The following is a 25,611-nucleotide window of genomic DNA, read 5'->3' as shown; positions in this document are numbered from 1 at the left end:
GTTCTTGTTCACTCAGGGCACTCTGAAGATCAGCCTCCCCTACAGCCCGACCAAAACACTATCAGTCAAGTCCATCCTAAGGTGAGAGGCGCAGCCTGGAGACGACACAGTTCATTGGCTCTTTACAATACCTGTCCGAGAATCAGTATTGTTGGTGATCTCATGGTGCTGCTGAGACATAAAAACTACGTGTTGCCAGATGTGACTGACACCAAAAAAGCCCAGTTGCAATTTTTTTTATGATATATGCTTTTTATCTCATATTGGACAATTGAAAAGTAGCAAAAATCATCACAGATTTTTACCTTTTTTACATGCACAATCATATAAAGGTAGCTCGGTTAAATGGAAAACTGCCCAAGTTGAGAGAAGCTCACATATCTATCTTCTTTATCTATCTATCTATCTGTGTATCTATCTATCTATCTATTGGATGCAGTTATATTTTACAATCATCTTCAACATTATATTTCCAGTAGCAGATTTCATGAGCAACAGGATGTAACAAGATGCATGAAACAGGAGATCATAAACTCCTCAGGCTGAGCTTCGTCACCACTCAAACTCTGAATGAGTACAGATGATACCAGCAGGATGAGAAATCCCTCAGATCAAGTCTGCTGCTCATTTTTAACCATTTGAGCTTGTCTTACATCGATCCTAAACACCCTTTTCTCCGTCTTTTGTTTCATTCCAACTTCCTCCACTCCTTCCTTTCCATCCTCTTCCTCCACTCCTCACTCCCAGTGCAATGAACATGGACAGGTTTGAGAAAGGCCCGAGGGAGATCCTCAACCCGGACATTCAGAAGGTGAGAGTAACACCAGAGCGTCATCCAGCTCCTAACGAAATGTAGCAGCGGTCTATTTAATGCCAGGCCTGATCAGCAGCATCTGATCTGTTCTGCATCCTCAGGCTTGGTCATCTCTACCTGGAGTGCTGGTCAGTGTGAATTATATTTGTGATGTCCTCTTTCCACAGGATCTGCTGGTGTTGGAGGAGCAGGAGGTATGAGATGACGCTGCTTTCACAGTACAGTTTAGCTCACTCTTTGATTGGTTTTTGTAGAGATCTGGCATTTGTTTTCAAGGTTGGAGACTACTTTTTTATGTTTAGTTATTAGTGAATCTTTATTGATTCTTTATCTGGTAAAAATGGCTGCCATACTTGAAAACATCACATTACCCTCGGTTTGTCTTTGTTCTTGTGTTCCCTTGATAATTATCGCTACTACCTTTATGATATTTTACATCCTGGTGCATTTCTTCCAAATGAAACACTGTATGTAAACAGAAAATAATATGAAAAAACTATATTTTTGTAGGGTTCTGTCAACTTTAAATTTGGTGTCCTGTATGCCAAAGACGGACAGCTCACAGATGACGAGATGTTTAGCAATGGTAAATCCCTCTATACTTTTTAATAATTTGGGAAATTTGGGGAAAACACTTGTTCACTTACTTGCAAATTGTTCTATTTTTACGTGTTGTTTGTACAGACTGAAGACAAAAGGCAGAACATGTTAATAAGTGAGCTTTAGACGTTTTGCCAGGCAGATTTTATTATTTTCAGACAGAGCCAGGCTAGCTGATTCCCATTGTTTTCCATCATGCTAAGCTAAGCAGCTGCTGGTGTCAAAACATTATGTACTGCAATAGAAGCCATGTTAGAAATCAAAAGTCATGTGGTTGTTTCAGAGACGGGGAGTGAGAACTTCGATAAGTTTCTCAATCTGCTGGGCGATTCCATTACGCTGCAGGGCTGGGCAGGTTACCGCGGAGGGCTGGACACCAAGAGTAAGACAGCCCACGTCTGCCGAATCACGTTAACTTGACTGTAAAGTAAGCGCCTGTGAATATGACCAGGGTTCTCTTTGTCTTCTTCTGCATCCGTCTCCTTTTCCCTGCAGATGACACTACAGGAATTAGGTCTATCTACACAGTGTATCAGGGCCATGAGCTCATGTTCCATGTGTCCACCCTGTTGCCCTACTCTAAAGAGAACAAACAGCAGGTGGGTGTACGTGTGGTTAAGGATTTTTGACATTTCTGACATTTTGTCCAGATTAAGCATGCAAAGAGCTAACATTTTAGGGAATTTGAGAAACACGACTACAAATGAAAGGCTCGCCTTGTGTATACAGTTTGCCCCTTTTCCCCTTTTTAAGTGACCTTAAGAATCAATGAATCCAGGTTTAAAGACATTTTCTGTCACCCGTGAATCACAGGCTACTGAGGTGAAGTTGCCAGATTTTCCCCATCTTGGCTGTTTGATCTTTTTCTGGCAGGTGGAGAGAAAGAGACACATTGGAAATGACATCGTTACCATAGTGTTCCAGGAAGGGGATGATGCATCGTCGTCCTTCAAACCTTCTATGATCCGATCGCACTTCACCCGTATCCTTCATGTGGATGATTGTCAGAGAAATGAAGTGGTAATCAGCAACATGCGCCGCGTTCAGGGGAGATTCAGCTGTTGGACAGATATCACACCAGCCCTGCACCTCTGAAGTGACTGTGACTGTGATTGTGTGTCCTGTGCAATCAGAGTTTCCTTTACTTCATTTTTCACAGATATTTTTGCATTAGTCAGGTATAATAGCCAGAATGACAGTTACAGGTGAGCGCTTTGATTAATATTGTGATTTATGGTGTTCCAATACAACCTTTCATTTTCATAAAATACTCTACACCTTAATTCAGGCTACCACATCCTCTTGATTACTTTCTGAGATGTCCTTGACTGAAAGGGAATTTTGGGTTCTTTAAACCTGGGTCCCGTGTTTACATCTTTTGGTGGGAAAATGATTCATACTTGGTCCAGCAGATCACCTCAGGCAGCAGCTGCAGCATGCTGCGTTGGCTCTGACTGCCAAAAAGTGCTGACATCCCTACAGAGAGAGACCTTTCTATTAGAAAGAGTGAAATCTTCTAGAGAAACACAAGTTTTGCTCAAGAAGAAGTCTCGCTCTGACATCTCATGACAGATGAGTTGTTGCCTCATCTAGATTCTTAAAATCAGCCATGACTTTGGAAATAAATTCATGTTGGCAGTTCCTCTTGGTAAACTCCAAATTTGTCTTTCTGACTCTGACTTTCCACCATTGTCTTTCTGCATCAAGCTACCTCTGGCAAGACTTCTCCTTCATCAAGACTTGTGTTTCCAGTTAAATAGAAGTTTAACAAAAAAAAAGTGGTGTCAAAACTTTTGGTAACTTTGACGGTCAGAGTTGACCCAAAGGATTACTTTGCAGCCACTGCAGCTGTGTTGTGCCTGCCCATTGAGGTGAGCTATTGGAACAGTTCCAAAACTTTTGGCAAGTATGACTCATTTGCACACACACACACACACACACACATAAAAAATGTAAATACAGGGCTCAGGTTTAAAAGGTGCCCTTTAAGAAGAGCAGCTGACTTCACCGTACTGTGTGATGTTAAACGTCTGATCTTTGTTGCAGGTTGAAGATATTCTCAGAGGAAAGCGTTCCACTGTTCGGACCCCCTCTGCCATCTCCACCTGTGTTTACTGATCACCAAGAATTCAGGGACTTTTTATTAGTCAAATGTAAGAAAAACACAAAGATAAATGCATTGGAATATGGCCAGTAAAACAGCATCATCCCTATTTCCAGTCTACCGCTCTGAATTTGCTTCATGTCCTGCAGTAATCAATGGAGAGAAAGCCACACTGGAGACGCCAACGTTTGCCCAGAAGCGTCAGCGGACCCTCGACATGTTGATCCGCTCGCTCTACCAAGACCTCATGCCTGACCTGCACAAGGTACAGATGCACTGCTGGCGACAGATCCGCTGCTGAGACCCGCGCTTGTCCGTTCTTGGACGGACTTAGTTTTTGGCTGTCCAAGTTGTCTCCTCCTTGTCACTCCAGTGACTGTAGCCCCTGCTGCTCTGTTGTTTCCACTGCAGCCCTCGGTCTGCCTCTGCATACTGCACCACACCGGCTGGATGCTGCAATGCTGACTTTCTCAGCAGGGCTTTCTCTCCTCACGTCACTTTAGTTCTGATTTCTCTTGTTTTTTTCCCCCTCCTTTCGCTGTTGTTCCTAACACGACTTCGTTTTTCCTGTGTTTCACTGCTGCTGTTCTCACCCCCTGCCAGGGTCAGTTTCTAAGACCCTTCTCTGCTTTCCTTTTCCCTCCATGTGCGTGTGTGTGTGTGTGTTGGTGTTCCACGTTTAGGTTCCTTTTTCTCCCCAGAACATGTTAAACCGGCGGTCCTTCAGCGACGTCCTGCCTGAGTCTCCAAAGTCGGCACGTAAGAAGGAGGAGGCACGGCAGGCCGAATTCGTCAGAATAGGGCAGGTAACGAAATAATAAGCATACACACACATATGATGTTACCAGCCAATCAGAGCTCTGCATTAAGAAGGCACACCCACCTGTACACACACATATAAACAGGATACACATGTGGCATCTGCGTCATTGTGTGTCGCTGGTTTTCTTTTGTTTCCCTTTTTGGTCTCATTTCTTGTCGTTTTTTGGATCTTCTTACCTTAGATTGTTCCTTGTTCGAACTGGATTTCCAGCTACTTTTAGTTTGCCTGCTTCTGTTCCCTTTTAATAAAGTTTCCGTTGTCCATTTTACCCCTCGTGCATTTTGGGTCCTCTATTTTGAACCATAGCTTAACACTACTGTGGGAGAAATAGTCTGTTTCCACTTTAAGCTTGTTGCTAAATAAATACAGGTGACTGGGTGAGTGCAGTGATGTCATGAGCCCCACCCGGCCAACCCCATCATTTCCAGTGTAAATCACATAAAAAAAAACATAAACTGAGCAAAAAGACAAAAGGGATGATTTACTTTCCACAATAAAATATCCATAAATAAATACATACACAGTTACTTAAAGATGTGTTAAGCAGGTAGGTGTAAAAATAGGTAGCACTTACATGTTACAGGCATTCAAGAAGCATAAAACCATAATGTGTTCAAATTATGCAGCACAACTCACTTTTATTGTAGACACTTTATAACATGAGGTAAAGCCGACTGGGTTTGGTGTTAAATGTAGAATGACTTCACAGTCCATGTAAGAGCTGCTCACACGGCAAAGCATATATTTAAAAGATGTCACAGCACAGGGAGGATGCGATACCTGACACTTAAAATCTGAGCTGTGATCAGGCGCTTGATGCAGCCTTATGCCCCCTCAGCGGCGACACAGTGAATGAGCCACACGGACTCTTCTTCTGCAGGCGTAGAAGCTTTAAAAACCAGCCGCTGCCATTTGTGAGGAAGGTCTGTGACTCTTGGTGCTACGATAATGTCCTTCAGGAGCCGTGAGTGCTGACAGAGAGTTGAGTGAACGGGACGCTGGACTGCAGGAGGGGTCAGGGTCGAACAATGATTTAAGAGCAGGTCTCTGAGCCGCGGTTCAGTAGTCGTTATGGGCGTGATGTAATCATCATTACACCCCTGTTCTTGGTGCTGATGTAACTATAATGACACAGGAACAAAGTCTGAAAACACAGAGAAGATAAGTGTGTAAAGTGTGTCTGTGATTGTAGGAATAATTAGTTTCTGGTTATGTGTAAGATAAAAAATGTTCTTTGGACAAACGTGTTGGCCTGCTGTGATTTAATGTCTTCACCTGAACTAAATTTGTTGTGGAAATGCGCCTTTGAACAAAGCCTTGCAAGGCAGACAAATATTAAATAAGTGCAGGGAATGAGAAATAGTTTTTTATCCTCACAAACCAGCTGAGAAATGTAACCAAAATCTAAATGTTCCTATTTCTTAACAATCTTGTCATCTCATTTGACTCGTGTTGTGTGAAACAGGCTGCTGCAAGAAATTAGGTTATCAAACACGGCACTTTTTTATCGAAATCATGTTTATGCCACTGAAGTCATTCTTTCCTTTGTTTGTCATCTTCATTTGCTAACCCTTGTTCTTGTTCTTCCTCTTCTTCTTGTCACTGTTGGTGTTTTCTACCTCGTTTGCCTTGTTCCTGTCGCTCACTGCTCATGAACACAAAGCCGGGGCATCGACACGTTGTGCTGTAAAGCGTGAAAACAAAGGACGGTAGACGCGTCGAGTCATTGATTATCCAGTGTTGTAGAGACGAGGCATTTGTCCTCAGCTAAACCGACTCTCCGTCTGTTTGCTTATTGTGTGGAGTACGTTGAAGCCAGTGGTTTCATGTTGTCACGGATGCCTGATAAATTACAATAATATGTATTTTTTAAGGCTATTTTCCCACAGATGGCAGTGCGCTGCACCGAGAAGCCATTACACTGTTGCTTGGTATTGATTTCATTATTTCCAGATTGGCTGTTTATGCAGATATGTAAATAGGAATGCCTCATTGTGCAGCTTGGATTGAAAACCGTCAGTCTGATGGGCTCGTGTTTGAAATTTGAAGCAGTTACACCTGTTGTTCAATGTTTCATAGCACGTTTTCACTGTTTCACAGTCGCCTTGTGCACATCCTGTCCACGTCTGTGAGGTGTGGCCTCAGTCCTCCTCAGTGGCTAAACAGACATGGAAACAATGGCAGACCAGTTAAATATTAGTGATGGGACACAAGGTGCACAATTCAGCAAACTTCTTCTTTTAGAACGTTTTGAAGCAGTACACATTCCTCCATCCCACGCAGGGTCCATGAGATGAATAACTGGTCTACAGATCATAAAAATGTCAAGCTTGCAGCTGTAGTTACTCCTTACCTTTCAGATTAACATAGCATAGAGGATGTTATAATTAAGACTGTGTTGTTAAAGATTAAACCGCTGATTGCCGATATTTCTGGTTCGCGACACGACTAAAGAAAAGCTGCGTTTAGTTGGAGCCTCTTTCTACATTTCAGATGTCTAAACGCCTCAGGTTGTCTCATTTAAGCAACTCTTCAAGGCCAAACTAAACTAAACAAGTTAGTGTCACAGATTTTATCATGTGACTCTTTAGACGGAGACCAAACTTCATGTTGGGAACCACTGGTTATAAAGAGCCGCTGTAAAGTGGTTAGAACCAGCTCCACCTTGAACCATCATTAACACTCTAATATTATCATATTTAATGATATATCAGGCTCACGGGCCATTTTAAACTGAAACATTTGCTGATAATATTTTTGTGCTTTTACTTTTAAGTAGACTTTCCCTTTTCCAGTATATGGAGAAGGGAAATTCTGCTGTATATAGGTAGAAAGTTCTGGAGTATTTTCATGTTGTTTTGTTGGTGCTTTTGCTTTAATAAATCATGAGTACTTTTTGGAGCACCAAAAGCCAAAGCACTGACAGATGTCTGCATTGTGTATGACACACAGCAGAGACTTCTGTGAGGTCTTCTGTGAGATCTTTGATGCCTTTTCTTCTTTAGGCTCTGAAGCTGAAGACCATTGTGAGAGGAGATGCCCCAACCAGCCTTGTCACCACAGGCCTGTGCAGAAAAGAGGTGAGAGACATTTCACGACACAAAGTCTTCATCTTAACAAGTCAATAGAAAATAGTTCCAAAACAGTTTTTTTTTCTTTTTTTCAAGTCGAAGCCGAATGATTCCGGTTTCTGAAGCCAAAACTCCATACACCAGGCCTTTTGAAATATATATGAGTGATATTCACAACTTTCAACATAAACCACAACTGTGATGAGATATGAACTGTGCAGACTTCTGAGTTGTCAGCTGACTTACTGTTCAGTCTCTAGAATCAGGTTCTGTTATTTCCTTTCTTTTCTGATTGTCTTCTTGATAATAGAGCAACAATCTGCCTCATCCTGTCTTATTTTTACATACTAGCACTAATCACAAACCATGTGGGTTTATCTCACTTGCATTGTTTTAAGTCTTGAAAGCTAAATATCAGCTTAAACCTCGTATTTACAGCACATGCATGACGTGCCACTCTTGTGTGTGTGTTTGTATGTGCGTGTATGCGGCAGCCGTGGGAGTCTCAGTTGTTCTGCAGCACTTTCCCCTATGAGATCGTGTGTGCTGACTCCTGGGGTCAGTCTCTGCTGGCTGCCACCGACGCAGCGGGGGTCATGCTGCTGGATGGTGAGGTCATCCCTAATCGATATCTCACTATGTCCTCTAAAATAAAGCCACCCATCCATATCCATTCAATACTGCTCTCATCAGAATGCCAAGGCCAACCGCTAACACGTTGATGATAATGATGTTATGCATGTTTCAGGCCTGGATCCAGCTCTGCCCAACGCTGGTGAGCGCCACGCCAATCCTGCTTTTTCTTGCTCAGAAACAAATTTTTTTTCTTCTACAAATTTACAAACAAATACAAAATTTCTACAAATACAAATTTCGGCATCAACGATGACAGACTTTACTCATCTTTTTATTGTGATGTGTGCGTTGTGCTCCAGAGACGCAGGCTCTGCCCCCAGTGCCAGTGTTTGACAAAACCATGGCGGTGAAGCAGATGCACGTTCTCGAGCCTCAGGACCTGCTCATCACGAGGGCTGACAAAGGTAGGCTAACACCAGGACCCTTCCCCTGCACATCAGAGACCTGCTTCTCCTGGAGCCAACCCCTTCTTCATCTCTTCTTTCGTACGGCAGAACAGTATTTACAGCACATTTTCTTTAACATTATTTCCATTACTCACTCTTACTTCACCTCTGCCATCTCCCTCTGTGCTGTCTGAGTACATACTTACCCTTTCCTCCTCCTCTGGCCCAGTGAACACATTGATCTCTCGCTGAGATCTAAGGAAGCTGACCTATAGAGAGCCAATCCCCATTGTGGCTTTGTGTGTGTGTGTGTGTGTGTGTGTGTGCATAAGAGAGTGTGTGTCTGTTTATCCTGCAGGACTGGATTGACTGTGAGACTGTAGCAGGCTATAAAGAGCTGAGAGATACGCAGACAGACACAGATAAAACCTACAAGCATGAAAAACACAAACGGCACATACAACAAGTCCCTGTGCACAAACAAACAGCTGTCGGATTTGTCTTATGTTTGCTTCAGCCAGAAGAGCATGTAATTAATTACTCTGCAGATGATTAGCTAACCCTAATATTGACAAACGGGGTTGACTTGGTTTTGATAGTGAGTATGCGATGGCAGCACAAACATTGGTCACGACTGTGTGTGTGGGCTTTGATAAGGCTTCTGAGAGAGCACGAGCCTTAAGAAGCCTTCTAGTAATCCTCCCCGCAGTACGACGCCGTCGTCTGGCCGTGGGAGGATGCTTAAAAAAGAGATGGCAAACTTAAGAGTAACCTTCATGCAGAACAGAAGTGTCTTCTGTTTACGCTTCCAGGGAAGGACGCTCGGCTGTATGTGTTCAGACTCAGCACGCTCAAAAGAGGCCTGGAGGACAAGCAGCTCGTCAGAAGCAAGTGTGACAGCCGGGAGAATAAACTGGAGAAAACTAAAGGTATGACACAAAGACATGCAGGGAAATACAAATCAATCCCCACAACCAGCAAGAGAAATCGACTGCAATCTCGAGAAACTTGCTGTTATTGAGGTGAGTTTAGTACGGTGGCTGACAAGTACAAACGTGCTGCATATACAGACAGGCACTGCAAATAAGAAAAACAAATGCAAAAGGAAAACACTGCAAATATAGAAACGTGCTTCAAATAAGAAAACAAATGCAAAAAGAAGCATTGGAAGCTTATTGGGAAAGAACACCTGAATGTCCAGTTTGAACAAGAGAAATAGTAAATCCAGCAAACAAACAGCAAGCAAAAGCTGTTTTAACATCCATGAGGCTTCATCAGTAGGTTGACGTTTATTAACAACCTTTTTGCAAACACAACATCTGACCTGCTGCTGGTGTCATGCCTGCTGTTGGTGGTGGATGCATTGATCTGCAGGATCGTGCCAGGGTACAAACTACAGCACAACACATGTCCAATACACTCTCTCTACACCCACCTCTCCCCCCTTCCTCCTCTTTGTCCCAGGCTGTCATTTGTACTCTATCAACACCCACCACAGCTCAGAGCTAAGGATAGTAGCAGCCATCAGGAACAAACTCCTCCTCATCACCAGGAAACATCCGCGTTTCGAAGGCTTCAGCGCCGTCGCCTCGGGGGGTGACTCGCCGGTGGAGGAGTTTCAGTACATACGGGTACAACAAACTGTGAATTAAGAAAAGCATTTACAAATGGGTGTAAAAATGAAGTCATGAATGAAGAGGATAATAGAATGTTGAATGGCCGAGATGCTGCATGCAGGTGTTAAAAACAGGAACAGGAAGTTAGTTATTATATCTGGAAAGGCAATAAAGGTGTCAGAGTTTTCACTACATCTCTGAGTCAAGATTATATACACATGCATTCAGATTCAGTGTGACTGACCCTGTTATTGTTTTCAATGTGGATAGCAAATAAACATTGTTAGAAATCAGAAAAAAATCCTTAAAGTTCCAGAATTTGGTTTTCACGTATTCTTCACTGTCAACGTAATGCAGTGATAACTGTGTGTGGATCCATCAGCGCATTGCAATGAGAACCCACTAATAGTTAATTTGGCATACTTTTAACGGTGCCAGTTTGTCAAAATGTCAACAAAAACAGGCTAGAAGAACGGGGCTCGAGTGGCAGCCCACAGCGTTATCGATGTGGAGAGATGAGAGGAGTCAGGTTTTAAAACCATCTCTCTTAGAGCACAGACAAACTTAGGAGTTTATTAATGTAATTAATAGACTGTGTGTGTGTGTGAGAGAGAGAGAGAGAGAGAGAGAGCACTGAGGTGATCATGTACCATCCGCTCGTTAGGAGATCTGTCTGTGTGACCCGCCGGTGGTGATGGCGCTGGTGGACGGGCCGACGGGGGAAAATGACAATATGATCTGCGTGGCCTACAAACATCAGTTTGACCTAATCAATGAGAGCACTGGAGATGCCTACCGGCTACACCATGTAGACGCCAACAGGGTGAGGCAAACGAACATGCAAACCTCAGGTTTCATCCTTTTTTAAAAAGAAAATCGCTCTCAAGCTCGCCAGAACTGAGAGCTTCATTCCAGTCCATAGTAGAGATCTGTCTTTCATGTTGGCCTGAGGATATGTGACATGTTATTAATTGTTAAAAAAGCTCTCACATGTGACCTCTGGATCCTGTTGAACTGATTCCCCTACACTGACTCGTCTCTGCCTGCAGGTAAATTTTGTAGCAGCCATTGATGTGTATGAAGACGGGGAGGCGGGTCTGCTGTTGTGTTACAACTGTGAGTCTCCCCTAAACTCTGAACGTTTCAGGCGTTATTTGATCCAGGTCCCTGTCTCTGTTTTGCTCTGCTGCCACACCTTTCTGGAATAAAAATCATAGCACAGACCGCCACAGAATATTAAGAGCCAAGAGATGAATTATGAAAATGCAGCCACCTTCTTTATCTTTTGTCTGCTTTTTTCCCCCAAATGTCTGGATAAGCTCTCAAATTTCTCTTAGTTACAAGAAAAACACTTCGGTAAACAGAAAGCTGAACCTGTTTCCTCTTCCAGATATTTGTTACTATAAGAAAGTTTGTCCTTTTAACGGCTCCACACCGATGATCCAGTCCAACACCTCCGACTTCCACTTCAGCTGGAACCAGATGCCCAACGCTATCGGTAGGTTGCGGCCCCACCCTGTCCAAACTGCTGGCCTGGCCGGAGCTTGCTGTCGCCATGGAAACACCATGTGTAGCCACAAGCATCCAATTGGCCTGTGTGATGTTTTGTGTGTGTTTGTGCCTTTGTGCGCACACGCGTGTGTACGTGTCTGCATTCTTATTAAAGTGGGAGGCGATGAAAAGCGAACACAATTGGTACTAAGCCTGTAACTCTGGCTCTGTTGATGACAACATGTTGCTGCTTCTGGTTGCTTTGCATCCTGTAATGTGCCCTCCTTTCACACACACACACACACACACACACACTCTAAAACGAGCGTTGACAAAATGCATTGAGTGATAAAAGAAATGTGCTGAAACGTGTTGGAGAGCTTCAGTTTCAAAGCAACTGTTTAGCTGCTCTAATCAATATATTTATATCAATGGTGAACCTAATAGATGTGTGTAATGTGAGAGCTGTAACTCGTAGTGACAAATACACAAAGATTTGTCACCTATTCTGTTATAGCTGTCTTTGAACTCATTGTTTAATTCTGACAGCCCCTGAATTTACTGCGAGTTAGCTGGCGAGCAAAGTGCAGCATTTAGCAGATCAGAGCCAGACATTTCCCTTAGCTGGTGGAAATCAAAACAGAGCTAAAAGGAGTGTGAACACTGGACAAACGTTCACCATGTCAATGTTGTACAACATTAAGGTGTTAATAAGTCTGTGTTATTTTTAAAGCTGTCCCCCAAGTGACCAAAGAAATCAGTTAAAGCAGTTTTGGTGCCAGCTCTTACAATATTTTACAACACCGAACTCCAGGTTGTGCCACAGTTCTTTTCACCTTGTTGTACATTTCAGAAGCACGTTGAGCTGCTCACAGAGATGCTCAGCCTGTTCCTCATTTTGCTGAATATATCACCAGCTAATGATGGGTGAAGCTCTTAGATGTCTGTGGGAGTTGAGCTGTTTTAATAAGGTTTTAATTTCTTGCTTTGCTGATTGAATTGCAGTTGATTTTTATCCCGCGCTCATGTTGTCTTTGCAGTCTGTGCATTTCCTTACATCCTGGCCTTCACGACGGACTCCATTGAGATCCGACTGGTGGTCAATGGCAACCTTGTGTACACAGCGGTTGTCCCAGAGCTACAGTTGGTCGCTTCACGGGTCAGTATGATTGACTCCTAACACGATATCACGACCGTGCCCTGCTTTGGCAACAATTTAAAATGGAACTTTATTATTTCAGGTCCAAAACTGGTCATAGGTTTGGTAAATAGGTAGTGCAAATGCACTGTGTGTGCACCTCCGACATACTCGTTTTCATCATAGCAGGAGCCCCTTTAGCTTGTGAGTGTTTTTGGCGTAAGAAGGTCCCACTCCGTGTTATGGAAGTAGCTGTCTCAGCTCTCTCATTTCAATCAATCTTTATTACCCTGGTGGGAAATATGCCTGGCAATCTGAGTGGCTACAAAGCAATAATACACTCATAATTCATACACGTAGATAATTCCAAACAGACAACGGTGCACCTGCTATAAAACAAATACCTTTTCCTCCTCGGTCCTCAGTCAGTCTCTTATTTTTTCTGTTTCTCCCTGTGTTTCACCTTCTGCCTCTATTCTCTGTGTCCCTTTTTCCTCATAATATTTCCTGGCATCGTGACATGTTCGATGTGTCTCCATATTGATCTCATTTCCTCTCTATTTCCTTCTGTTTTTCCACCCACAGTCAGACATCTATTTCGTTTCGTCGGCACCAGTGAGCTCAGCCTCAAACTGCAGTTCAAGAGACACCAGTTCCCAGAGTTCCCCGCAGACGCCCACCGGCTACGAGATGCCCGTGTTTCCCTCGCCGCTCGGTGATGGTAAGCCGCCACCGCACAGCGAAACCACCGGAGGATGTTGATATTATTGTATTAGTGTTTTGGTATGAAAGGCTTTCAAATGTCAGTGCTGCCTGCAGACATGTTTGACTTTGGATGCTGCTGTGTCGGCCGAGCTGCCAGATTCATTTACATAAACTTTCTCAGCAGAATGACTCGTTGAAGCTGCAGTCTCACTCCTGTTTTTGAGTTTTTGCTTTGCTCACAGTTGAATCACGAGTAGTTTTCTGGGGCAAGATATTTAATGATATTAGTATTCATCTCTCCCATCACTGTTACCTCATCCCCTGTCACTGTATAATACTGACATAATTTAGTTTTATAGCAAGTATGAAAATTGTTGGCGCTACTCAATGAGACACTGGAAAAAATCTTCCTTCTTTCCACTGCTTCATTTTTACTTTAACTAAAATAATCCAGCTAATCCAATAGTTTTAAATATTTTAGCCCCTTATCTACCAATCATGTTAACTAACAAAGATTTGATACAGTACATCCAGAAAGTATTTACACCACTTCAATTTTTCCCACATTTTGCTATATTACCGTCTCATTCCAAAATGGATTCCATTAAATCCCTCAGAATTCTACACAACATACCTCATAATGTCAAAGTGAAACAAGTTTGCTTGAATTTTTTGCAAATTTATTAAAAATGAAAAACAAAAGTATTCACACTCTTTGCCATGACACTCAGAACTGAGCTCAGGTGCATCCTGTTTCCATTGATCATCCTTCAGAGGTTTCTACAACCTGAGTCGAGTCCACCTGTGGTAAATTCAGCTGATTGGACATGATTTGGAAAGACACACCCCAGTCTATATAAGCCCTCACAGCTGACAGCATGTCAGAGCACAAACCAAGCCATGAAGTCAAAGCAATAGTCTGTAGACCTTAGAGACAGGATTGTGTTGAGGCACAGATCTGGGGAAGGGAACAGAAAGATTTCTGCTGCATTAAAGAGTGGCCACACAGAAGCCACTCCTCAGTAAAATGCATATGAAAGCCCACATGGAGTTTGCCAAAAGACTCCTGAAGGAGTCTCAGACCACGAGAAACAAAATTCTCTGGTCTGATGAAACAAAGATTGAACTCTTTAGCATGAATGGCCTTTTTATGGGATTTGTTGGTAATAGGAAAAAAACAGAACATCACCGGACTTATGTGTTGAAGGCAAACTCTGTGGAGTAAACCAATCTCAACAGTCACTATAATGCAGTGATAACCTGACAAAACGGCAAGAAAAATCCTACTGTGATCTATTACGTGTGTCTTGCAACTAGATTTTCCTACAGTAGTCAAATGAATGGAGACTTTTGGTTGAAACATCAGTTCAAAAATGAATGATATGGAAAATGGTTGGCAGTTATGTAAATGCAATTTGAAGTTAAAGTGCTCAAACATTTAAAAATGTCATTAAAATTCTTAACCACAAATTACAAGAAGAGGAGCGGAGTAATCACCCACACACCTCCTACCGCCACCGCCGCCACCATTCAAGGGACACAATAAGTGTCCTCAGAGGCAGAGAATGCTTTCAAGGATGACTGAGGATCAATACGAGCCCTTCACCCCCACCCTCCAACCCACTTTCACTCCCTCCTCCATCTTTCGTTCGGAGTTGCATAGGTTTGTCATTCATTGCGAGCGCCTCTCTGATGGATCACGACAATGTCAACTTCCTGTTGTTCATTAGACTTTATGGTTGTTAAAAGGGTCACAAAGTCATCCTTAGGTGCATCCATGTAATTCTGTGGGCTGCAGTGAAGGACGGGCCCGGAGGAGAGCACTTGTTAAAATGTCCTGGTTGTGTGGCTTCTGCTACACCATCAAGGCAGACCTCTGTTTTCCTGAGGGGAGCGGCTATTTACAAGTGCCATTAAGGCTAACAGGAAGGTTTGGTTTGTCGCCGTGACAATTAGCCGAGGACAGGCTTTATGCTTTTAGGCTGGTCTGGGTAATCATTTCTCTCAAAGGGATTCTCATTTTATTTCCTGCTGTAGCTGGTTATGCATATGATTGTGTATCACTGGGAGTTGTACACCTGACAAAGAACCTACTGTGTGTGTGTGTGTGTGTGTGTGTGTGTGTGTGTGTGCGCGCACCTAAATGTAACCCTTTGTGTAACCCTCTTCTTCATCCCTGGTTCAGATTCTATACGGATCCCCTATGGTACCAAGCTTTCCCTGTACATGTCTAAGGATGCCGAAGGTACTGCAGGATTCTCCCACAACTCGTCCACCGTTCATGAAAACGCTCATAATGCTGCCCCACTAACATGCACATGCTCCCAGAGTGTATCACCCTGTCTGCTCCAAGGCGGCATGTTGACTTGAACGTTGGTTGAATGTTAAGTGAACATAATGTCTTCCCCACCACCAACCCCCCCCAACTTCCCCTTCTGTCTTGACTAATTAAAGCATTAGTGCGAGGAGAGTGAAAAGAGGGGGAAAAAAGGTGATAGAGTGCAAAGTAAAGAGTGATCCAGAGGAGATAACGTCGATCGAGGCGGAGGAGGGTCTTTAAATTACGGGGCAATAAGGGAGGAGGAGATGCAGGGAAGGTATGCATGAGAGCGAGGGGAAAAAGGGAGGGGTTGTGCACAAGCAGGAGGTTGGGAGAGAAGGAGGGAGAAAAGGGAAAGAGGGACGGAGAAGACACGTCTGCCGCAGCATGATTTACAGATTGCACTGTCACCATGGAGACTTTTGTCAGCCCTCTCTTCGATCCAAAGTGGTAGTCCAAACAGCGGTGCCACAATCTGAGGCGGAGGGTGGAGGTGGTGTTGGTGTATAGCAGAGGGAGGTGGGGGGGTGGGGGGGGGGGCGCTAAAGAAGGGGGAGAAAGGTAGAAGGGGTGCTGACAAAAATCCCATCCTCTAACTGCCTGTGCGCCTGCCGTATCTGCTCCTTGGGGAGGGTTTCATCTGATGTAATCGCATCAGTAATGTGAACAAGATGCTGTTACTGATGTGGCTGCTGGCTGCCACGTCCCTCCACTGGCTTAAACACACGCCAAATACCTGCAGCAAAGCAGCTCTGGAGAATTGGACCTCAATCAGCACTGAAAACCCCAATATTTATATTTAATTCATGTGCCGGTGCGATGGAGTGTGACACTTCCCCTGGACCAGAAACGTGTGTGGAATATATTAATCTCTGTGACTATATATTCCCAATAACTGCATGCTTTCCTACATTTTGGTTTATTGCCATTTTTTGTTGTGTGACAGCGCAGGTACAGGAGAGAGGATCTGTAACAGCACTAACACAGTGTACCTGTCAAACATCAGCAGTGACCCTCTCTTTTTCTCTGTGGCTCTTTACTCACCTCTCAACCACTGACATTTCACATTAGACAGTCCTCTTTGTGCAGCACAGCCTTCACATTAATTCAGTCTCATCCATGTTTCTACCAGCCCGTCTCAGTGGAAAGTAGTGCGGCTGCTGAACCGCAATGCTGCTCCCCAGTGGCACAATTGGGAACTGCAGGTTGGCACACTGCAGCTTTGCGGACAGATTGTCCCATTTAGAGAAAAAAAGTCCAAATATCCATTGAATGTGGCTCAAACAAACTTAAAGCATTTATAGTTTCAGCTGAATAACACATAGTCTGCTATAAATGGCTACAACTATGACATGAGCTCTTTGGTTTTTAATTTGAAGATCGAGGTCATTAATAGGACTATTAATCAATTTAGAGTATCTTCATTTGGATGTGGAGGTTCAGTTTTATGTATCAGCTCATCAGCCTCCAGACTTGAGTGAGGTTGCGTGTGTGACTGAGAGAAAGAATTTCAGTTTATGTTATAAGGTCACCAAAAAATGTTATTTAGCATATTTTAGTTCATGAGCCACCGATGTTTGTGTATGTGAATATTTTCCAAGTGACAGCATAAGTTTTTAGCTTGATTCCTTAGATTTAAGGCAGCTATTGGTTATAGTTAATCTTGCTGTGCTTGAAACTTGCTTGAGGTTAGTTATACATCATTATAAACACTTATACACACTCATATTTATTTTTGTTGAAGCTTATAAGTACAGTAAAATGCTGTTGCCATCAGGATCCATTTTAACAAAAACCTATCTAGACTGAAGGTGCATTCAAGGACTTGGATTTCGTGACAATATGAAACATGACAGTACCGCTTCATTCAGCTGAATGTTAAAGGGTCTGTGAAGGCACCACTGCGAGGGTTTTAAAAGGAACAGTTTATTTTGGGAAATATTCTTATTTGCATTTTTGTCAGGGATTACTTGCAAGATTGATAGCACTTTCTTCTCTGTCTGACAAATATGAAGATATTTACGAGGGCAGCAGGCAGTTAGCTGGTGGTATAAAGAAACAGGGGGAACAGCTAGCCCCAGTTTGTTTCTCTCATGTATCAGCATGAGCTACATTAGAGTCAGAGTGGGAAGCACTATGAAACTCTGGCCAGCCATCTTTGTTTGTCACCAAGTCACGGCGTCATAAAAATTATTTTTTATGGTCTTTATTGAGCAGAGGATGTAGTTTGTTTTTGTTTTCCTTTGCTCTTCTGGAAATATGATCCAAACAGAAGCATCAGTGATTTGAACGTTGCTGAGTGAGTTGGAGTTGGAACTAGCAAAAAACTAGCCACAACTTCATGTTTTACACTTTGGTATTTGTATGGATTAAACAAATGAGATGTTATATATTAAGCAGTGAGTTTCAGAGGAAGAGCGTAGATATCTTAACTATTGGCCCTCTGTTTTAACCTTTCTTCCTGTCTTTATGCTAAGCTAAGCTAAGCTAAGCTAACCACATGTCAGCTTCAGCCTCAGGGTTACAGAAATGAGAGTGATATTGAATAAGTATATTTCCTAAATTTCTCTAGTTTGAGCAATAGTCACTATCCTAACAGCATTACAACCAACAGTAATGTGATTTTTTCAAAGCAATCAAAGACAATGATGATAACAGAATGTGGCTGCATGGAAAAGAAAAAGATATCATGGTACACTTAGAATATATGTATTTTTGTAGCTTATGAGCTAAAATGTGCAAAAACACCAAAGTGCAAGTCGAATTTCATACATTTCTCATTTACTGCGTCACATTTCTTATACCTTTATATGTGTGTGTGCTTTTATCTCTTTGTTTCATCTTCCCTTGTCACCTGCCTCCTTCCTTCCTTCTGACTTTACCTGCTGCTCTCCCCTTTCTCCGTCCATTTCTTCCTCCCAGGTGAATCGGCGTGTAAGCACATGTTCAAGATCCCCCTGAGTAACTTGGTCGGCCGTAGCATTGAAAGACCACTCAAGTCCCCTCTGGTCAACAAGGTACTGACGACGCCAGCCCCCGCCATGGTACCCCCAACTCCCCTCATCTCCGCCACACACTCGCTTTCCCTGTCCCGCATGGAGATCAAAGAGATAGCCAGCCGCACACGGAAGGAGCTGCTAGGTAAAATAACTTATTTACTCTGCGTAAATGTGTTAAGTTCAAGCGTTAGTTGGTTATTTTTGGAAATATATTTTCTGAGAGTTGGGCGAGAGCTGCAGTGCTTCCACCTAAATGCTAATGTCAGCATGCTAACATGTTTAAAATGTTTAGAAGAAGAATCAACTTTATTGACAGTATATATATTTTTACATACACACACTGAATTCGTCTTCTGCATTTGACCCATCCTTAGTTGAACACACACATGCAACACCCAGCAAATGACATGCAGTGAGACACACACAGGAGCAGTGGGCAGCATCATGCGCCTGGGGAGCATATTGGGGGGGGTTAAGTGTCTTGCTCAAGGGCACATCAGCCGGCTAATGAAGGGGGGGGAGCATTTTTTGCATTAATCACTCCATGCATTAGCATGTGTAATGTTTACAGTATTCACTAGCTTAGTGTGTTAGCATACAGCTGTTAGTTCTAAACACAGTGTAGAGAGCAGCCTTACACTGAAGAGAATGAGAATGGTGCCGAGTCTAACTCGTTTAACTCTCACTGTGTAAAGAATTAAGAACATGTCGCAAAGCAAAACTATTCTATTTTCTGTGACCTCATGCCAACAAAGGTTTGACCGAGGAACCAAGCGGGAAGTCAGACAGTGGAACAGTCAAACAGAGGAGGATGAGCAAGAAGAACACTGAGGAGGAGCCCAAAGCACGCGCACTGACGTCAACAAACAGCGACAGGTGACGGCGACAGACTCGACAGAGTCGACGCTTTGCATTTAACAGCCATGCGATGTTATCTGAGCTCGAGTTTTGTCTTCGTGTGCGCAACAGGTTGGCCTCAGAGTCTGTTGAGACAGACCTGGATGTCCAGCTGCATTATTCGTCCGGTACGGAGGCCGAGCCCGAGAAGGCGGTGCTAAGAGCGGAAAGCCCGCCTCTCGCCAGCGCTTTTGCCATCTCCACTTCCTTTGAAGAAGATGTCCTTGACCTGAAGTGAAGACAATCCCATCATGCACTTCTCTGCCCACCCACTCCTGTACTGTCACCATTATTATGTTGTTTTGGTTGGTTTCCTTTTAATATGTTCAGTTCTTTATTCTTGTCTCTTTTTTTATATATATATATATATATATCCATGTATCTTGGGTCTCCTCATTCATTGGACAAGATGGGTGCAGTGGAAGTTAGAAGCCGTGTCCGTGTGCGTGTTTGTTTTCACGCGCAGTCCCTTAACCACTGTACGTTGGGTGTTTGTGTTGCCCCGCGGCAGATAACCCAAAGAGGCGATGACTTTGTCGAGTTCGTGTAAGATGCTGTGGTTTAGTCAGAGTTCTGCAACAGCCTCGAGATAACGGTTTGATCCCAAACCACAAGCTGAATGTAGATCTGCGCACAGAGGCACGACAAAAATCTCGCTCATGAGGCGGATCTGAAGATGCTAGAGCTTAACATGTGTTGTATATTATGTGATTATTTCCAGTCCACTTTCAAATGTTGTATGATATGCATATGTATGTGTACATCTGTTTATACATGAAAATGCGTACACAGTGGCAGGTGTGCATGCCTGTCATGCCTGTGTTGCTATTTATAGATATATTATAAAAATCAATTTTATCCCCATATTTAGTAAATGTATAATGTTTTATGCTCTCTGCACATATAAGTCCTTAATCCTCTCCTTATTCACAGTACACAGGTAGACAGGGCTGGAGGCAAAGTCTCCCACAAGTGCCATTTCCCAGCATCCTCCACTGAACTACACCTCCAACAGCCACCGTATTCTGGTGTCTGGCAGTAGCAGCCATGATTGTAGTCCACATTAGATTACTACAGAGAACCACAGCTCCATTCGGTCAGGTTAAATTCACAGAGGCACTCGCTACAAAGCCACACGCACTCGGCATTTTATCCCACGAGAATGAGCCGACCCTAAATCTGCATGACCTGCCTTTGCTACGAGTATCTTCTGAGCAAACAAAAAGCTTCTTTGGAAACGGCGAGGTCTGCGATGTCATGTCAAACATAGCAGCGTAAAGCAAACCACAACCCGAGACAACAGAAAGAGCGTGGATGTTAAAAGCTTTTTCATGTAGACAAAACCACAACTTTTACATGAGAAGTTAAGTTAAAATACAGTATGTTGCCATAAACTAAAATGACAAAAGCAGAGGTTGAGCAAATTAACAGAAGTGAGCTTAAAATTTCTGGATGCTAGCGACACTAATGGAAAACTATATGTTGAGAAATATTTTTTAATTTTTTGTTGTTTTCTGTATATGGAGAGTGAAAGAAGGTATTAAAATTTAAAGTGGTCAAAATTATTGAAACATTAATATAGAAATTGTTGCCTCTACCCAACTAAAATGAACACCTAGAGTAAACTAAAAATTACAAAAAAATAAATACTGAAAGTAAAATAAAAGCTATTTAAAACAAAAACGCATAAAAAATGGGAAGCGATATAAAATAAATAACCCTGTTAGGGATTCAGCTGCTTGCTGGGAGTATCTAATTTCATTTAATTTAAAACTAGACATTTCCTTTTATTTTAAATCTCAGCCACAGAGGTTTTTATTCCTGGTCTTTAAAGCCCAAATGTTGTTTTCATTCCAGATGTCCCCTAAATGACTGATTTGCAGCTGCTAAACCTCCCGCAGGCGTGCAGCGATGCATTATGGGCCGGTTCAGCGGACACCAGTGACCAATTTTCTCTTATTTTGAAACAGGATTGGGTTTAAAGTCGTATTCCACTGATGTTGTACTTGACTTCCATAAAACTGGAGGGCGCAGAGAAGATTGATCGAAAATGAGGCAGAGATATTCTGACTCCTAGTCGTTCTCTAACATGATGGATCCTACGTTTCCCATAGTGCAACTCGATAGCATCTTCCATTAGAAATGTCTCCCAGCGTTGGTGTCTTTCACACTTTCCAAAACATTTTGTTCAGATGAATGTAAAGAATGTTCAGACACACGGTGATGTTCACCTGTTAAACCCCATTTCAGCGTTCCACATTTTCACTGTTGGCCAATAAGCAAAATGCAGAAAATCTGTCTTCTTTCAAACAGTCTAACAAAACAGACATGCACGTTTTGTGACGTGAGCCTCAACCTGATAGTCCGTTGACTTCAGTGTTAACCGAGACCAGAACTTTCAGGAGCAGGGACCTTTTCAGCTGTATCTCCCACATTGTTGACACTAAGAACGCATATTTAACAGCATACTGACTTAAGTTTCTGTGAAATGGCTGCCACGTGCTGCGTCTCACAGAGGACAGCTCGGGTTTTGGTAAAAGCATTAACACACAGACACATGATCATAGACATACACAGACAGCCAGCAGTCCCATTGCAATTTCCTCAGAAATTCCAGTATGACGTTGTGTGTTTTCTTTCTTCTGAACACTGAGCATGTTAATTATGTCCTCTGAGTCAGTGTGAACCCTGAACCCAACATCAAACAGAGAAAATGTTCTGAGTGACAAACACAAGACAGGAAAACCAAAGCAGAAAGCTTGAAGGATCCACTGGAGGGGCAACAAACTAGAAGCTGTGGTTCTGACTGTGCTAATGGAGGTATGAGAGCGCCTCTGTGTGGTGGTTTCACAGCAAAGCAGCCTTCAGATCTTGCATGAGCCTCCTCCTCCTCCTCCTCCTCCTCCTCCTCCTCCTCCTCCTCCCCCTCCCCCCTTTCCACCTCCTCGTCCTCCCTCACGTCCCTCCTGTGTTCTCCTGCCTGCTGCAGTGTGAATCCCTCCAATACTATAACACAACTCAGAAAAATTATAAAGAGAAGAAGAGCAGGATTTGGAGGTGGGGGGTTAACCCACTTCAGCGTTAATTACTCTGAATGAGTGTGCGCCTGGGCGGCGCCTGGCAGTTCGGTGTGTAACACTGCTTCTCTCACTTGCGATGTTCCTATTTCTCTGGCATTTCTGTCCAGTACTCTTTGTTCCTACCTCCCCTTGGCATTTTCACTGTTTTTATTTTTGTGTTTTTTTGTTTGTTTGTTTTTGTTTTTTGTTTTTGTTGTTTTGTTTTTGTATTTGAATCTATATTTACTGTTTAGACTGTTGCTGAACCTCTCTGTGATATCAAAACGAAAGAAAATTAACAAAAAAAACACCAAGTGTCTTAAAATATTGTATCGCCATCGTTTTTAATGCCAAGTACTACTTGTAAATGTTTGTGTATCAAATGTGGCCTCAAATGAAACTGAACTATATTGTTATTATTATTATTATTATTTGAGCAATTATTTTAAACAAGTGCTGTAGACCACTGCTGTGAAAGTAGTCGATTCTGTTCATTGATATGTAATAAATATTTATGAAATTTGAACAGTTTGACCTTTTTTGTGTCTTGCTTTAACTGTAGGAGTACCGACAGAGTAGTTAATTAATTTTGGAGTAATCAGGTCCCAGAGTGCACCAGGAGTCACAAGATGTTGAGCACAGAAACATTTGGGGAGCAAATTCTAAGAGAACAGGAATATGGCAGGATTTTACGAGGTTGTAGTGCCTGATAGAACTAAATGAAAATAATAGGCTACTTTTTTATGATTGCACAAGCATACCACCACTAAAGGTTTACTTTCTACCAGATCAAAAACAAATGAGGAAAGTCAAACGTCTTACTCAGTACAACATGTGCTGCCATGCAGGTGAAATTACTCAGGAGGCCACACAACTTCCTCTCTAATGAAGTGAAAACTAAACTGGAAACATTATTGTTAATAAGCAGTGGTGGAAAGTAGCTGACTGTGTTTACTTAAGTGCTTGGATTTCACTTTGTACGTGTGCTGCACAACATTTCAGAGAGGTATTGGTTTCTGTTTCTGACTCCATAGCGCCCCCTACAAAATATCAGTGAAGTAGCTCTCGCTGTACATTTGACCTACATGTACGAAATTTGATGGGCACGTGTAACGCCCCGAGACTTAAGAAAGAAAAAGACTCTTGGTTGGCTTGTTAAGTTAATGATAACTTATCATCCAATGGTGTTGCCATGGATGCATGGCGAAATTGGAAGCTTTGCCAAGAAACAGGAAGTTGCTGCAGCTCGAGTACACGTTTTCCAATCTGCACCAAAGTTTCCGTGTTGGATGAGAGTTCAGTCCTGAAGACACCAACATGCAAATATTCACTTATACTCAGAGCACCACCTCCTGTTTAGTTTACAGAAATGAAACATAAGATAAGTTTGCAAAATACAACACATTCTTGAAGATTAAACCAGTGGATTCCCACCTCAACTTCTCTGGCTTGTGACTCCTCACAAAAAAGCACTTAGAGCCTCCATCCTCGTTAGCCTCATTGAATCAGTTCAACCAAACACACTCCCTCTAAATGAGAGGGTTTGAAATAACCGTCTGGAGACCCAAGGATGTAAACTTGTGTGATATTTTAAAAAAAGCAAACATTATAGAAAAGTGGAAAAACGTGATACCTCAGCGAAACCAGCAGAACAACAGAAAAGCTTAAGCACACAGTCCTGATGATCACATAAGCGTGTAGTGTTCAGTGGATTCTTTCTTAGCTCTTTTGCGGTGAACAGAGCTTCCCGCTGCGGCCTAAAACAACAAAAATGAGATGAGCGAGGCTGAACAGTAAAGCTATAGGTCGGACAGCTCAACGCTGAGCTGAAGCTCGTTTTAAGGCTCCGTGAAGCCAAGCTGAAGCCGCCTCTTTCCCCGAGTTAGACCTGCTTGTATTCGCACTCATTTCACACACTCTTCTTCCTCCTTAATTAGTGGTGACAACGTGGGACAACTTTTTTTCTTTAAGTTTCTTACTCACTGAAGTAAGTGCCGCCCTTTGTTGAAGGGGCCGGAGGCTACACCCACAGAACAAAAGACCATCCTATCCAACATAAACTGAGCTCCTGGCGGCGACCGGCCAGGGGCAACAAGAGCAGAGCTGGCCAGTGAAAACAAACACAGAAAAAGAAAAAAGTGCGCGTAGACGTAAATTTCCTGTTACTCAACACATTTAACTTCATTGTGGTCTGTGATTTTTTACGTGTGTGTGTGTGAGTGAGTCAGGCCTTACTGCTCATTCACCGGGTGAGTTCACTGGCTGACGACGAGACAGAGAAAAGAGGGAAAGTGAGGAGTGTAGGAAGGAGGATGTTTCCTTTTGCCCTGAAGGTATGGACGTGTTGAGACGACCAGACTGCTGACACACACAGGATATAGACACACCTGGCATTATAATAAGCTTTACATTTCACCTGGATCATATGTACTGTTGTTCTCTCAATGGGTTAGGCTTCCCGATCCTCCCACCTTCACAGAATTTGTTCTTTTCACTTTGCCTGGAATAAAAAAAAAACGTTCCAGCTCTGTAATTTTAAGTTTAGTCATCGGTAAGTAAAATCACTGGAAATTGGATTACAGGGAATTATTTCAGGGCAGGGAAACTCTTGCTTGGAGTCAAACATGAGTCACACAGCAGTGAGTTACAACCAAACCAAAAGTAAACCTCTCGCTCACAATACGAGATATGAACAGGTTGTCATTGAGACCACACACACTGGCACAAATACATAAACTGTGAGTCTGTCTGTAGGACTTCCCAGCACCCTCAGGGGGGCCCTCGGGATACGACAGTGAACACAGCACAAGCCAAAGGCCTTGCATAATAGGTGGAGGAATGCTGGAGCTTGGCCACGGGCTTCTGGATCATCTCGCCGTCATACGCAAACACTCACAAAGAGGGGCCCTGTCCACATAACGGCAGAACAAACTGTCTCTGCGCGACCACACC

At 43.0% G+C, this 25,611-nt stretch overlaps 1 protein-coding gene across 5 annotated transcripts in view; it reads left to right on the top strand.

Moving 5' to 3' along the window:
* Positions 1–23,179, top strand: part of garnl3 (GTPase activating Rap/RanGAP domain like 3) — a 57,642-nt gene extending 34,463 nt beyond the window's left edge. For 2 of the 5 annotated variants that reach the window (XM_046374660.1, XM_046374662.1), the window contains exons 6-31: positions 17–81; positions 748–811; positions 982–1,008; positions 1,325–1,400; positions 1,698–1,796; positions 1,910–2,013; positions 2,288–2,396; positions 2,574–2,619; positions 3,461–3,567; positions 3,668–3,783; positions 4,202–4,324; positions 7,347–7,421; positions 7,907–8,021; positions 8,161–8,187; positions 8,348–8,452; positions 9,247–9,363; positions 9,899–10,065; positions 10,715–10,873; positions 11,100–11,166; positions 11,441–11,548; positions 12,582–12,700; positions 13,265–13,400; positions 15,570–15,629; positions 18,627–18,845; positions 19,459–19,579; positions 19,673–23,179. In XM_046374660.1, coding sequence (XP_046230616.1) covers positions 17–81; positions 748–811; positions 982–1,008; positions 1,325–1,400; positions 1,698–1,796; positions 1,910–2,013; positions 2,288–2,396; positions 2,574–2,619; positions 3,461–3,567; positions 3,668–3,783; positions 4,202–4,324; positions 7,347–7,421; positions 7,907–8,021; positions 8,161–8,187; positions 8,348–8,452; positions 9,247–9,363; positions 9,899–10,065; positions 10,715–10,873; positions 11,100–11,166; positions 11,441–11,548; positions 12,582–12,700; positions 13,265–13,400; positions 15,570–15,629; positions 18,627–18,845; positions 19,459–19,579; positions 19,673–19,838 — 2,697 coding nt within the window. In that variant the 3' untranslated portion in view covers positions 19,839–23,179. The remainder of the gene's footprint in view (positions 1–16; positions 82–747; positions 812–981; positions 1,009–1,324; positions 1,401–1,697; positions 1,797–1,909; positions 2,014–2,287; positions 2,397–2,573; positions 2,620–3,460; positions 3,568–3,667; positions 3,784–4,201; positions 4,325–7,346; positions 7,422–7,906; positions 8,022–8,160; positions 8,188–8,347; positions 8,453–9,246; positions 9,364–9,898; positions 10,066–10,714; positions 10,874–11,099; positions 11,167–11,440; positions 11,549–12,581; positions 12,701–13,264; positions 13,401–15,569; positions 15,630–18,626; positions 18,846–19,458; positions 19,580–19,672) is intronic. The other 3 variants (XM_046374661.1, XM_046374664.1, XM_046374663.1) reach the window with 3 other exon arrangements.
* The last annotated feature ends 2,432 nt before the right edge of the window (positions 23,180–25,611 follow it).

This window comes from Scatophagus argus, chromosome 20 (genome assembly GCF_020382885.2).
Source record: "Scatophagus argus isolate fScaArg1 chromosome 20, fScaArg1.pri, whole genome shotgun sequence".
In the NCBI taxonomy this organism is placed as follows: Eukaryota; Metazoa; Chordata; class Actinopteri; family Scatophagidae; genus Scatophagus; species Scatophagus argus.
This window is presented reverse-complemented; position numbering and strand designations above follow the sequence as displayed.